Here is a 15,688-nt window from a genome sequence, read left to right as displayed (position 1 = left end):
AAATGGGGCTGCGCCGGGCGGTCACGGCGCGGCCGCGGCTCCTCCCCGGCCGCCATCGGCACCGGCGGCATCGCCGCCACCATCGCCACCGTCGGCATGGCCCTGCGGGCGCTGTGGCTCCTCAGGCACGACCCCGCGGCCGGCGGCGCCGTGCTCTTCTCCAGGTAGCGATGGTACCGAGCACGGCGGGCTGGGCAGGTCCGAGGGTCGGGCTGGGTGCCCTGGGGAGTCCCGGTGATGTAGAAGGGATCCAGGTGCTCTGAGGGATCCGAGTGCCCTGGAGGGACCGGGTCTTCCTGGGGGGAGCGGATGCTCTTGGGGGTCCGGGTGCTATGGAGGGAACCGGGCGCCCGGCGGAGAGCGGATGCCCTTAGGGGGCGCGGATGTTCCTGGGGGGGATCGGGTGCTCTGGGGGTCTGGAAGTCATGGAGGAAATCCTGGTGTTCTGGGGGTCGGGATGCCCTGGAGGAAATCCTGGTGCTCTGGGGGGTTCGGATGCTCTGTATGTCCTGGAGGAAATCTTGATGTTCTGAGGGGATCGGGTGCTCTGGGAGTCTGGATGCCTTGAAGGAAATCCTGGTGTTCTGGGGGGTTCGGGGGGTCTGGGTGTCCTGGAGAAAATCCTGGTGTTCTGGGAGGTTTGGGGGTTCTGGGTGTCCTGGAGAAAATCCTGGTGTTCTGGGAGGTTTGGGGGTTCTGGGGGTCTGGATGCCTTGAAGGAAATCCTGGTGTTCTGGGGGGTTCGGAGGGTCTGGGTGTCCTGGGGGGGGACACTGCTGCCCTGTGGGGCAGATGCAAAAAGACCAAAACCCATCTGATACTGAAGAAATCCCTCCTCTTGTCCCAGCGCCACTGGGTGCTGTGCTTTTCTGACTCCGATTTTCCAAAGTTCAGAATCAGGGTCACTTCATGTGCTTTTAAATAAATATGGGAGCTTTTTTACAGCTTCTGTATTTTGCACGTGAGTTTCCTTGCTCTGTTCCTCTTTCGTTTTTTGTCACTGTGAACATTTTGCCTGGCTCTTCTCCTTCCTAACATGGTAAAGGACAAGGTAGTGATTGTGAAATACTGTCAGATTAACAAAATTGTATTTTACTTATATTCTCTTCATGTTGTTCTGTAGCTGTACATAAAATAGAGTACTTTCAGACAGAAATTCAGCTTTCCATTTGATGTTAATTTTTTACATACAAATACATTTTTAAAAAATTATTGGAGGACCTTTAAGTTATTGAACACTAAAGAGTCCTCCAAAGGAACAGTTTTTATTCAGAATTCTTGCAGAAGGAAGACTTTGGGCTAGGCAGGTTACTTTTGTTGGGCTGGCAAGATTTGTTACCCCTTTCTTTTTCTTCTGTGACTTCAGAGAAATCCAGACAATGAGAAGAAAAATAACTGGGGCTAGGGAAAGTTTGTGGGAAAAAAAAAAATAAAGACCTGGATAAGGTGACCTACAGTCCTAGTCTGAATTCAGTAAAACCAAAGGGAGAACCTAGGAGTAAAAGAAAAAACAACCAAGAAAAGAGTAAGTAGACTATCTTCCATCTTCAGGTGCAGACAGATCTCTCCATTGGACACTCCTCTGATTGTTTTAGGATTAGTATTATGGTCCTTGTATTACCTACAGGACTAGAGATGAGGCCTCCCCTCTACAAACAGAGATAAAGAGAAAGCCTTGTCCCCAAAACCTCGGAGAGTGTAATCACCACGGAGCAGGGGGGTGGTGACAGCGGTGTCTGAAGTGACTTGTCACACAGTGAGCGCCAGAGACAAGGAGTAGCACTCCTTTGAAAAGGGCAAGCTATCCTCGATGCTTCAAGTGATTTCCAGACTTAGATCTTTCAAGTTCCCAGAGGAAATAATAGGGCCGTGGAAGCCCCAAGTTTATCCTCCTAACTGACCTTAAATTCAACAAAGCACGCAGACAATATAAAGAATGCCCGGATCACATGGAAACTGTTGGTTTCAGGACTTAGGCACTCAGCTGGAGATACGTGAGCCCTGATCTTTGACCTCAGGGAAGACATCAGGGACATCAAAGCATTCCCCCTCCCCTTTTTTCTTTTTTTTTTGAGCTGCTCATAACTTAATTCAGGCAACAAGGATGGTCTCTCTCTTGAGTCACCGAAGCTCATTCATCCCTGAAAACTTTCATCTCTTTTTTTTTAAGTTTGCATCACTTTCTAGAAGGGAATACTGAAAAACTGGGATCTGAAGGGCTAACTAATGATCTAATGCCTCAGCTGGTAAAATTCAATGGGAGCAGGAAGAGGCTGCTGTGTGGGGACAGCTTCAGCAAATGGAGCAGAGAGACTGAGACTTGGCTAAGACAAAACCAGACTGAAATATCTCCTTTTCCCTTGTTTTGGAAATGTTGGCCAAAAATAAGAGCTGCTCACCAAGGTTACACATAGCCACTTATGAACACCCTGGCTCTGCAAAGCCTCATAAATTTTAGAGCTGTAAACCCACTTTGTTTCTTTGCTCTCCAGAATAAAATGTGAGACCACAGGGAGGTGTTTTGCTGTCATCTGTATCCTGTTTACCAGTTTTGTAGCTCTGGCTTTGCTCTATGTTTGCTTTTCCCTTACCAAGAAAAATATAAAACAACCCCAGAAGCCCTTGATGCCTGATTAGGAATCAAAGAAAAAAAAAGCACAGTCACTGAAAATAAGCCTGAGGAAGTGTAGCTGCCTGCAGCTACTCAGTTAAGAGAAGATGATGTAGGTGGGACTTAAAGGCAACAGGATAAGATCCATGGGAGTGCTCAGGAGCAGGAGGGAAGTGCTGCAGATGGAGGTCATAGATATAACAAAGTCTCACATTGCTGGGCTTGCAAGTTCTGTGGCAGTTTAGGAAGCAGACTGTCAAAGTGTCCTTAAAAAGATGTAAAAAAAGGACACCAAATGAGGGCCTTTATATATCTGTGCAGTTTTTTTCTCCCATGTTGGCCTGCAAGCATGGCTCTGAGTGCAACCAAACATCTGAGAACATCATCTGCTGCAAGATGATCCATAAAGTGATTTAATTCTGTGTGTGTGACCTGTGAAGGGCACTCTGAGGGCCTGTGGATAACTACTGAGGGAGTCCACAAGACAGAATGTAGGAAAACCAGACTTCATGTCAGAGACACTCAGGGGAGTCTGCAGTTCCAAACCAGGGCAAAACCAGTGCATTCATGGAAGTAATATTTTTTTCTTTTCTCAGCTGTTTATTAAAAGACAGCTCCTCAGTTCCTCTTGATGGATTTAGGTTACCTTGAAAAGAAATTCATCCCACTCCCCTTTAAAAAACAATACTGCTGCAGGACAAAAAAAATCCCAGATATAGTTTTAAACATTTAATATGATATTCCTCAAGTATTATCTCTAGAAAACTTGAAATGAAATGTATCTATTGGTACAACATAGCAATTCTAAATTGTACAAAACCTCTGTCCATGACACTATCATTACATCTTGGATACTTGATAAAATGAAATTATGAAAAAGTCATAAAAGCTTTAAATCATATATATTACATGTACAGTGTGGAATTATTCTTATTGTTATTATTGTTATAGCAACAAACCTGTAGCACTAGTATACTCTATCTAGGCAAAAAGCTGTTGTAGTTGCATTTCATTACATAGAACATCCATTTTCTTAAATATCTGAGAACTTGTCTTCAGTGTGATCTCACCTCTTAGAAATATTTTGAAGTTCCGCACTTCCCACTGGTGGGAGTCATTCCTTAGTGTTATACAAAAATCCTGTACCTTTGTGTGACAGCCAGCATAGATGGACAGATTCACATTTTATTTTAAAAAATAGGTATTTACTCATAAGAATGCATTTACTCAAAGTTTAGACTTGCTAGAAGGAACCCTAACTACTCATGGAATGGTTTTATTGACAGTGATTGATGTTCTGATCCCACCACAGCTTCTATCAAGTTATTGCAGGCTTCCCTGTACACAAAGTTATTTTTAGGCCCAGCAGGTTTTGGGGAGTTGTTTGAACAATGAAGAGAAACCAATATCAGTAATCCCAAGATTTTCATAATGCTTTTGCAGCCAGAAGAGGGCTTGGGTGGTTCTGCCCTGGAAGCTCTGTTTTGGGGTGATATTTTGGGTGGCCCAAAGGTGCATTATGGGTTTTGCCTCTCTTGTTGGGTCCCACAGGGAGCTCCCCTAATGGGGGAAACCCTCCTGTGACAGTTCTGTGCCAGGATAGAGAATTGCACGGGACTTTTTCAGTCTTCAGCTTGTTGTTTATTGTTATCAACATTTCTGGCACGCCATCTACACCAGACTTAGCACGCAGGAAAGCACCACAAAATGGCTACAGATGTACAGTTTCAAGGTCTTTTAAAGTTGTTTCATCCAACTAACTGTTAAAACTTATTTATTTCTACCTTTCTACCAATAACTCATCCCTTGTCTGTCCGTGTAACCTCTGCACTGTGGCTTTCCTCACCCAGTCATCCTGTGCCACCAACACTGCAGAAAATGGAGTAGATGAAGAGGAAGAAACAGCCCGAGACAATGCCCAAAATCCTCCATATTGCTTCCTATCTACTTCCATACTAAAAAACCCCAAACCCTAAATTTCTCACCCTGTGACAAACTACACTATTCTCTATTATCTGTTTCACACTCTGGTAGACTCTAGTCCATCCAAAGTCTTGGAAGCCCTCTCCATGGGCAAAGGTTAAAGGCAGTGCTTCTCTGGGAGTCAGGACCCCTCAGAGCAGACAGAGGAATATTCCCTGTACCCTGGGTTCCAACAGCACATGGCACTGACAAGCAGTGCTTCTCTGTGAGTCTGTCAGAACCCAGGAAATTCCTCTGGCTGCCCTGGAGGGCTCGAGTCCCTGCCCAGGGGGCTTAGAGACCTTGGCACAGAGCCCAAGGCCCCTGTGCCTTTGATCTTGACCCATGGGAAAAGTCACCAACCTTAAATGAAGATTTACAAGCCACAAAAGTTTAAGTAGAATAATAATTAGTTTGCCACAGAGTGAAAAGTAGAATTTTGAGGTTTTTAGAATGGGGGCTCGGGGTTCCAAGATGGAGGAATTTGGGCGTGCCTTGTCCTTTTTCCTTCTTCCTAGCCTTCATCTTCTGGGTGATGTTGGCACTTTTAGATTGGTTTAGAGTAGAAGCTCACTGTCTAACATAGGTGATGGGTATTGGGAAGTTACTGTAAATAATGTATGTGACAGTGTTCGTAGGGGGGAGGATGAGGGAAGAGACGAGGATCTGACTCCATGTTTCAGAAGGCTTGGTTTATTATTTTATGATATATATTATATTAGAACTATACTAAAAAGAATAGAAGAATTTCATCAGAAGGCTAGCTAAGAATAGCAAAAGAAAGGATGAATAACAAAGACTTGTGTCTCAGACAGAGTCCAAGCCAGCTGGACTGTGATTGGCCATTAATTACAAACAACTCTGTGAGACCAATCAGAGATCACCTGTTCCATTCCACAGCAGCAGATAACCATTGGTTACATTTTGTTCCTGAGGCCTCTCAGCTTCTCAGGAGGAAAAAATCCTAAGGAAAGGATTTTTCATAAAAGATGTCTGTGACAAATGTACTCGTAGTTTTTAGTATAAAAAGACAGCACCACCTCTGAGGTGGTCAGTGTGCCTCTGACTGACCTGCCAGACACACCTCGGCGGGTCGGGGAAAGAATGTTCTAGATAAGAAATAATAAACAACCTTGAGAATGAGAACAGGAGAATTCTGACTCCTTCTTCGACTGCTGGGCTGGGAAAAGAGGCTTGTACGCATCTCAGAGTCACTCTGACCAGCAGAGCTTCCGGGAGGAGTCAGGACCCCTCGGAGCAGACAGAGGAGCATTCCCTGTGCCCTGGGTTCCAGCAGCCGCTCCAATTCCCTCCCCGCAGGCGCTACCCCACGGTGGAGCTGCGCGCCGAGGCCTTCAACGGCTCCACGCGCGTCCCCATCCCCTCGGACAGCGCCTTCCTCAAGGCCCTGCTCCTGGAGCTGAGGCTGGTGGATGAGCACCTTTTCGTGGAGCAGCGGGACACCTGCACCAGGATCAACCACTCGTGCGTGCACTCCGTGTCCACCGGCGCCGGCGAGCTCTGGCCCGTGCTGGCCTTCCACAAGAGCGGCCTCATCTACGCCTGCGTGCCGCTGGTGGAGGGCAGCCTGGAGCCACGGCCGCCCCTCCTCACCGTCAGAGGGCTCTCCCAGGGACTGGCTCTCTTGTTGGGCATCATGGACTACGTCTCTCCCAGCCGGAAAAACGAGGCCGAGCTGAGCGCCAAGGTCGGGCAGCTCCGGACTCTGCTGGTCCAGGCCTGTCCCCTGGGCACCCCCCTGAACACCAACATCCGCAGCCTGAACGGCTCCTTCGAGGACATCCAGGAGATGCCTGCGGATAAGGAACAGCCAGCCTGGAGATCCAGCACCTACAAGGGCAAACCCCAGGTCAATGTCTGCATCACTGAGAAGGTCAAGTGTATGCAGTACGACCAGAGGGATGTGGTGGACACGTGGCAAGTTTATGGAGCTGTCAGCTGCAAGGTGAGAGCGTTTGATGTGCAAAATAAATACTGACTTGATGTTAAATGATGTATTGAGTTGAAAATTTTCCCAATTTTTGTTGTCTGAGTCACATGCAGGAGTTACTGGTACCTTTGACTGTAGGGGGCTAGAGTGTAAGAAAATAAACATAGTGTAGAAAGTAATTTTACCCCTAAGGAGTTGCAGCTGGGCCAGTTATCAAAGATTAGGAGCAGGCTACAGGTGTAACCAATGAGAAGAGTGGGGTGGCTGGGTGAGAAGGGAGCTGGAGTCAGTTGGCTGCTTTGTGAAGAGGAAAGAGTCAGTGCTTAGAGATACTGCCCACAAGAAACATCAAGAAGGTATGAAACTTTTGGGATAAGGAGAGAGCAGTATGGAACCCCTGCAATAAGATGACAACATTTGACTGCTTGGCCACACTGCCCTTACTTTAAATTAATCACTGAAATGCCTGAATTAGACAAAATATATCCAGGCTGAGATGTCTAAAAGCCTTCTACAAGTGTCTTTACATGAGCATTTTTAGTTATTTTTCCTACCAAATGAAAGTTTATTATTAAACTTTCTGCCTTATTCTACTAAAACAACATTTTGATCCCACAAATGCTGGTGTTTCATGACATAAGAACAGTTTATAAAGAACCTGGAGAAAGAAACTGGTTGTATAATTATTTTGGATGGTTTGTATGTGACAGTGGTTTTCATTGTAGCATCCCAGAATGGTTTGGGTTGGACAGGACCTTAAAGATCATCTCATTCCAACCTCATGCCATGGTCAGGGACACCCTCCACTATCCCAGGTTGCTCCAAACCCTGTTCAACCAGGCCTTGGACACTTCCAGGAATGGGCTTCCCTGGGCATTGTTTAATATTTAAATATCTCATTATTTAATATTACAAACTGGGGACTATTTACTCAATGCATCCATGATAGTTATGAAATATATTAAAATTTGTAACTATAATTTGTACTGTCGTTCATTCCTTGTTTTGAATTATGCTTAGGAAGCACACAATATTATCTTGGCACACTATATTTGGAGCTGCCAGTGTTTTACAAGGAGAGAGACCTGCTAATCAAGTGGGAATTTAATTATTTGCATGCAGTGGGAATCTCATCTCCAAAGGAGGCTGACCTAAATGCTGCACTTCCAAAGGCTGGGTCATTTCCCACCTGCCATGCTGGTAGGGATTGTGTGGGTGAGGAGCTTCCTTTTCTCAGAGGGACAATTCCCAGGTCATTTTGCAGGGTGGGTGGATGGCCTTATGCAAGAAGAAAGCCCAGGTGTGATTGTGGCCTGCTGGGGATGAGACAAGGGACACTCTGCTGTGACAGAGCTGGCATGGGACCAACAGAGGCCATCCAGAACATGCTGGAATCCATTAAGTGGGTGGTGTGAAAACAGCCTAATTAATTAAATTGTCAGCCAGTGTGTGAGACTGATTAATACTGGTGGTTAGTACTAATGATCGAAGCCAACTGAAAATTGGTAGGGATTTGATTTATTTTTAATGCTAAAAATGTGTTTTATTTTTGAACATCTCACTGTGACTTGATTCAGGTATTTTAGAACAATGTCTTGACTTGCTTTTGCCCAGTGTGACATCGAGGGCTCCGCGCCGAGCGTCGCCCTCAGCCTGACGCTGCCGACCAACGCGCCCCCGCTCCAGGACATCGTGGTGCATCACTCTGTCACCTCCGTGGACCCTGCCATGCTCCTGTCCACCAGTGCTGAGCCCCTGCATGATTCTGTGTACAATGGGCCTTACAAATTCCCTTTCATTCCTCCTTCAGATTCCTTTGACCTGTGTTACTACACTTCCCAGGTAACAGCACACTCCCAACTGATATTTCTGTTAGTGTTCAAACAGAAATGAAAACACCTGTGTGGGCGTCAGCCCACACGGGCATGCTGGAGTGAGTTTGAGTCCAAGATAGATAATAAAACATTATATAAAATGGTTTTTATGTAATGCACTGCTTGGAAGGCACTTAAGGACTTGAGTTGTCTGAGTCACCTTCAGGAGTTATTGATATCTTTGCCTGGCAATGCTGCTCTTACTTTAAATCAGCCACTTAAATGCTTGAATTAGGCAAATGATATCCAGGCTGAGATGTGAAGTGCATGCCCCCCAAGTCTCTGTTATCACCAGCAGCCTGAAGAGTTTAGCACAGTCACTAATTAATGTTTGGGGTCTTTTTTAAAGTACTTTATCAACAAACACTGTATAACTAATCTTATGGTGATGGTGTTAATATATCTTGAGAATGAATATAGTTTTTTCCAGGTTCCTGTTCCACCAATTTTGGGATGTTACCAGCTCGTTGAAGAGGGATCACAGATAAAAATAGCAGTTAATTTAAAGCTCCATGAAAGCATAAAGAATTCTTTTGAGTACTGTGAAGCTCGTATACCTTTCTTCAACAGGTAAGAATAAAGAAAGCCTAAATAAATTTCTTCCATTTCTCTGTTATCTTCCCAAAATGAGCTAGTTAGGGCTCAATATAACAGATTATGCTCTATCAGGGTGCTACCAGTGAACACCAATCCTGGTGAAATGAGGTGGAATACAGAATTATACCAGAATATTTGGTAACATTCCAAACACTTCTTAGTTGCTCATCCTGTTTCCCTGTGGTATCTTCTCACATGAAACACTGCCACAATCCCCCAGGTGGATTAAGCTGGAGATCACTTCCAGGCCAGGGTTACCTGTTCCTTAATACTGCTAATCCTAGCTGCAGATCAGCTTATCAAAAATATAGTTATTTCAAATTAAAACCATAGTTTTCATCTAAGCCTCTCTGACAGCTGCCACGACCGTGCTGCCTCCTAATTATCATGAAAATTCAAAGATGGAATGATACAAAGTTGCTGATGCTGATCATAGTGTTAGTAAAGCACTATCAGTGAACTAAAACATCAACAGCTCCTTTATGATTACTGGGCTGAAAGCACAGTGATTTCCTCCTGCTCTGTAATTTCTTCTCATAAATTAGCAGTGTGCTCAGATAGGTGTGATTGGTCTGTATGCACATAAATAACGTCTGTCAGCATTTCCTGGCTTTCTGTAACAAAACAGGCATTAACAAATGCTGAATGATAGTGATTGCAGTGGTTTTATTTCCCCTCTCTCCCATCTAGGGGCCCCATTGCTCAGTTAGAGTACAAAGTTAGTTATGGCCAGCTGGATTTGTTCCGGGAGAAGAGCCTTCTGGTTTGGGTCATTGGTAAGGAGCTCCCCCCTGTGACTGCCCTTGCTGCCCCAGCCCCTTCTCTGCAGCCTGGGCACAGCTGGGGGACATCTAACGGATGCTGTCTCTGCCTTTAGGACAGAAGTTCCCCAAATCTTTGGAGGTTTCCCTGACTGGAACTCTGTCTTTTGGCACCGCAGGCAAAGAGCACCCGACTGATTATGTGTGCACAGGGAACACTGCTTATGTCAAAGTAAGTCACAGCCTCTGGGAAAAGAGGCCTTAGTAGCCAATTTTTATTGTCTTCAATTGAAGATACATTGATTTAAAATCTCACATCCTCAGCATGGATTTTTGTTTTCCTGCCTAGAGGATTTGACATCCTGTCACTTTGGAGTACCTTTGCACACGCAGAGCACGTGACATGGATTGCCAGGATTTGCACAGCAAGGGTGACAATGTGCATCTGATTGTGTTTTCCCTCTCTTCTTGTAGCTGTATTTTAGGATCCCAGACTTTACACTTACTGGATGTTACGTAGACCAACATTCTGTTCAGATCTTTGTTCCAGGGAAGCCCAAAATTACTGCATGTGAGTTGCTAGAATTGTATTGAAGTTATGAACTGGCTATCAATGACTAAAATTACATAACTGAAGTTATGACTTTTGTTCTCTGCCTTTGAGTTGGGGTTTTTTTGTGATGTGTAATGCATCCCTGGAAATGGACAGGCCTCTCCCTTTGAGATGAGTGCTCTTACAAAGTCAGCCTCTCTCTGGACCTTTCTCCTCTCTGCCCTGTGCTGGTTCCTATGCTCTCCATAATGGCAAAACTTTTTTGGGAGGACACGGTGAATGATCCTCCCTAATCTGGCCCCTTGTTTAGGACTCCTTTGTCAGAGACATTTTGGGTGGGTTGGCAGTGCCCAGGTACAGAACTCAGCTCCTGCATGCAAGGTGACACTGCTGCTGTCAGTGTCACCACACCAGCACCTCTTGGTGCATGTGGCTCTACACAGAATGTGTGAAGCACAACCCAAATCTGCTTTTTGTTAACACACGAGCACTGCCAAGCCTGCACCAAAAATACCCTAAATGGCACACAGAAAGCACTCATTAAACCTGAGCAGCTCTGCCTAATGGAAGCATTTTTATTTGTAGCTGTCTCTCTGCTGCAACTTCTGCCAGTCATGGTAGCAGAACTCAGTAAATGCCTTTGAAAAGCATGGTCTACATTGTTAATTTTGTGACAGGTCACACTCAGCCCTAAATTGTAACACAGAAAAAGCAGCATTTTTATGTTTTATATTGAGTGTGCAATTTATATTCATTGAGCAAAATCCAAGCCATCCACCTGCTTTTGACTTAACCTCTGTTTGAATTTTAAGCTCATGACTGATACATTAGTAAAGGTAATTGAAGCTGAGACTTTAAATGTCTCATTATCAAAAACGATTTTCAAATAATAGTAAGAGTCTTACAGTTTAAAGAGGCCATTATACCTTTTCTGTAAACTGGTAAGGATGGATTAGTAGTCACTTAACTTGGATGAAGGAATGTCTGATTGTGAGGCACCCTGTAATGCTTATTTTTCTTGCCTGTTTTTTCCTTTAGCCCGGGAATTGATTTCTTCTGATTACTACATCTGGAATTCCAAAGCACCAGCACCTATGGTATTCAAACCCTTACTTGACTAATCTACTTGGGAATAATTTTAATATTTAAACAAAGCACAGTGTTAATGAGATTTATGTCATGATACAGTAAAATAAATGTTCTTCAGCACTTTTGCTTTCTTTGTGTTCTTAAAAATTTCTGTTGGTGGAAAATGAGAGGTTACTTGTCTTAAAAAACATGAGTTGGGTTTAAATGTTTGAATTCTGGCTGACAGCCTAGAGAGGAAAATTTGAAATGTACTTGCTGTGGCTGGTTTTACTTTCCCTTCTGACTTTAACTGGTACAAAATATGTCCCTGGTGTTACAGGCACAGACATTGAGATGCCCAGTTAATTCACTGGTTTCCCATTGCAGGATGGGAAAGGTTTCAGCATCCTATTCCTGTCCTAGAGTCACAAGAATCTCATCAAAGTCCAGATTCAGAGAACAATTCAAAGCAGAAGTTCTGTTATTTTTACAAGATGTGTACAGAATACACACCAGTCAGTAATTCACAAGGATTGTCAGGAGGAGGAGTATGGCATGAGCAGCACTTCTGAAAGTGGAGGCAATTTTAATGAAAGAATCTTTATTTGCTCCTCCAGCAGAAGTGGTGAGTTCCCTTGCACACATGCCTGTGAGCTGCTTGCTCTGGAAGCAGAGGTGTGAACTGGGTTTTCCAGCTCACAGAACTGGTTCTGAGGAGGCAAAATCAGCTAAGTTTGCTAGAGATTCCAGAAACCTTCACTGAGCTGTTTTTCCTGGAAAAGTAGGTGGGAAAAGTCTCAATTTACAGATGCAAACCTCTAATTTTGAGATCTGCAGGAACACAGGAAATGGACTTTAGGAGAGTTACCAGGAAATGTGCAGATTCTGAAGGGCTGGTGAGGAGGTGCCAGAACCTGGAGAGCAGCACAAAAGCAGAGGATGCTGATTCCTAACAGAGCTGCTCCTGCCCTGCCTCGTGTCTCACTGTGCTCTGTGGGGTAACTCAGATCAGGGATTGTGCAAGGAGGGAATTTTAAGCTGCAATCTGAAAAATACTTGGATTGACAGAGTAATCTGATGGGTTGGTAAGTGTTCTAGAGGGTGGAGATGCTGTTGAGCTGAAGCTGCTGTGCAAGCTTAGAGCTGAGCCCTGTTTCACACAGGTGATGTGTCTGTTTTGTTTAGCAGTAAAGTGAGTTTGTGATTTTGCCCAGGACCCTGCTGGAGTTGTCCACGTGCCTGGACACACCACAGTGTGAGTGGGGAGAGGAGCTCTCTCTGCTGGAAGGGTTTAGAGCCTGTTCTGGACACCAGGCCATGGGGTTTGGCTTCCACCTGCCCATGAGAAAGGTGGGAGCTCTGCTCTGCACAGCAGCACTCTGCAGGAATGGCTTTTCTTACTCAAACACCCCCCAGTAAATTCTGGGAAGCAGTGGCACTGCCTAAATTAGTGGTATTTTAGGAGACCCTTTGCACTTAATAGAAGGGGATTCTTCTAAATCCTGATCCTTTCTGTTTCCCTCTTGTCCATGACTCTCTCATGTTTAGGGGAGTTGAGGTGCTCAGGAATGGAGGGCCCTGGCTTTGGTAAGCTAAAAATGCCATTGATTTTACAGAAGCTGTGAATGGAAATTATGAACTGCTTTGCACACACTCAGTAGGGCAGGTTTGGGGGCAGGAAGGGAGGGGGCAGGTGATGTTTCCCTCCTAGCTCTGAGCAGTTTTTCACAACCTCACATCAGCCATCACCTGTTTTGATTTGTTATCAAGGTTTGCTCTGTAATTTTTGCAGTGCTCTGCTCAGGGACAGCTCAGTAGTGAGAAAAATGGGGGAAGGAAGGGAGCCCTGTCTGCCTTTGTAAGAGTGGAGAGATCTCTGTGCAGATGTGAGTGTGCAGCACACCCTGTTCTTTGGGAAGCACCAGGAATGGGAAAGGCAGCAAAACACAGCAGGTTAAAGGCACACAGCTTCAGCCAGCATTGTGCAACCCCTGTGGGACACCACACTGGGGAGAAACCAGAGGGGGAGCTTCTCCTGGCCCAAATGGAGCCTTCATGCTCATGGATCTCTCCTAAATATTAATAAGGTAGGAAAGTAATAAACTCAGCTTGGTAAACTCACTAAATTAGGGGACACTGGGTAGATAACATGGGAAAAGTTCAAGGAGTTACAAATGGCTAAACCTTTCTGTGTTTCTGTGCTCCCTCTGTAGTTGCCCAGATAAATTCACTGCTTCTTTATGTGTTCTGACCACTTGTCCTGTTTCATCAAAGGAGAAAAGCCCTTCAAACCCTAAATCAGGAAGATGTGATGTAGAGCTCACATGAGCCTGAGGACTCCCAGGGCAGAGCTGGTACCTCACACAGGTTCTGCTGGGCTCTAAGGGTGATCAAGCTCAGTGGTATTCCTTTAGCTCTTTAATAAAATAAACAAGTTTTTAATACAGCAGTTTCCTTAAAAATGTGTTAAAGGGAAAAACAAAAAAAATTCTTTTGGTACAGAATGCTGTTTCTTCCACCAGAGTCTTTGCTGCTTGAAGTGCTTCTAGCTATAATTTTGTCACAGGCATAGATTATATGAAATCTTTGTGAAGGCAACTTTGCACAAAGACTTTCCAAAAGAATTGGCCAAAGAGTTCTCCAGACTTTGTATTGTGTTTCAGAGGGCCAGAAGAAAACTAAGATGCAAAGTGAAAACAATAAATGTAAGGACTTAAATAATGGGTTGCAAACCTGACATCCCCTCATCAAAAAAAAAAAATTAAAATACTGGGTATAAATATCAAGGATTAAGCATGGAACTCACTTCATTACTGAAATTAATATGTTTCATTTCATTAAAATTTGGGAGTAATGTAAGAAACAGTGATTAAAATTAATTTAAAGCAAATACACTCTGTCAAAGCCTGTGAGGTGAGACTGAACATTAGTTGGCAATGAGAATTGATGGAACAGACCTCCAAGAAATTAACATAATTCAAAATCCATTACATAAACCACCAAACACAGCAAAAATGGCTGAGGTTTCCCAATCCAGTGGTGCTGGGGAACCCTCATCAAACATGTTTTATTTAACACTTGTGGAGGGACATGGGGAATTTGCACTGAGGTTCCCAGAGGCTGAGAAGCTGCAATTCCTGTTCCTCTCACCACAGAAAGGAATGAGTACCCTTAAAACAGTTCCATGGTGACAAATCTGTCACTGATCACTACTCAGTGATTTGATGGTTTTCCCATTTTCTGGAAGCCCTTTCCTCCCCCAAGGTGTTTGGTGGCAGCTCCAAGATGGTTTATGCCAGTTCCTCAAGAACTTTGGGGTAAATCCTGTTCCTTGAGATAATTTGGAAGTTGTCACTTTTTTCATGTAATTCAGCCCTTCCTACCACTGCATTTTTTGCTGTTTTTACCAGCCTTAACTGCTGTGGCCATTTGTTACAGTAAACACTGAAACCACGAGGCATTAAACATTCCATGGCTGTCCCCAGTTTATTCATGCTGTCCCAGGAATTGGCCACACTTTGTCCTGTTTGTACAAGCCCTGCTGAGATTTCAGCCAGAAGAGAGTTTGTAAGTCCCATGTTTGTCCCTCACTACTTTTGCTGACTCCCTCACCACCACCTCCCTGTTCTCTCATCCTTAGGGGACAGACAAAACAAAAGGTTTTTATTTTTAACACCTTTTATTTCAACACCTTTTACAGTGGGGAAAACCAAGCCCTCACAAAGCTGAATGCATCCTGAGAGCACCATGGTGGGAAATCCCTACAGCCCTCCACCCCAAAGGAGACATTAGATGAGAATTTTGTAGATTCCAATTTGGGAAGTGCAAATTTCCCTGGAAAAGCTGCTCTACTCTGTATGGCTGTCAGTGGGAATCCCACTGATAGGAGCACCTCAGGATTGCTTCTAAATTTCATTCCCATGCCTGAATTCCCCTCTTGCTACCAAAATCTTGCCACACAAACCCAGTGCAACAATTCAGGTGCAGGGAACAGAGATTTAACTCTGACTGTGACTCCCCTGGGGTGTGTGTGACATCCTGGGGACCCCCAGCATGGGGATTGGTGCCACTCATTGACCACCTAAAACTCCTCTTCCTTATTTCCCCAAACCTCCTGTTGCCCTAAGATGCACCAATCTGCTGATTTTTGCAGGAATGGGGTGGTAATTCAATAAGGTGATAATTCAAGAAGGTGATAATTAATTCACGTGGTAATTCCCCCTGCAGGTGAGCAGGACCTGAGAGAAAAAAAAAAGCTCTTTTCCCATAAAAATGGGGATTCTCTCTCTCTTGTGAACAGGCTGGCATTAA

At 44.6% G+C, this 15,688-nt stretch overlaps 1 protein-coding gene across 1 annotated transcript; it reads left to right on the top strand.

Moving 5' to 3' along the window:
• Nucleotides 1-57: 57 nt before the first annotated feature.
• On the top strand, nt 58-11,518 carry AP5M1 (adaptor related protein complex 5 subunit mu 1). Its single transcript, XM_066552629.1, has 8 exons — nt 58-164; nt 5,894-6,539; nt 8,139-8,366; nt 8,829-8,968; nt 9,686-9,771; nt 9,873-9,988; nt 10,231-10,327; nt 11,348-11,518. Exons 1-8 carry the CDS (start codon nt 97-99, stop codon nt 11,428-11,430), a joined length of 1,464 nt encoding a protein of 487 aa, XP_066408726.1. The 5' UTR covers nt 58-96; the 3' UTR covers nt 11,431-11,518.
• The last annotated feature ends 4,170 nt before the right edge of the window (nt 11,519-15,688 follow it).

The sequence above is a fragment of the Molothrus aeneus genome, chromosome 6 (genome assembly GCF_037042795.1).
Source record: "Molothrus aeneus isolate 106 chromosome 6, BPBGC_Maene_1.0, whole genome shotgun sequence".
In the NCBI taxonomy this organism is placed as follows: domain Eukaryota; kingdom Metazoa; phylum Chordata; class Aves; order Passeriformes; family Icteridae; genus Molothrus; species Molothrus aeneus.
This window is presented reverse-complemented; position numbering and strand designations above follow the sequence as displayed.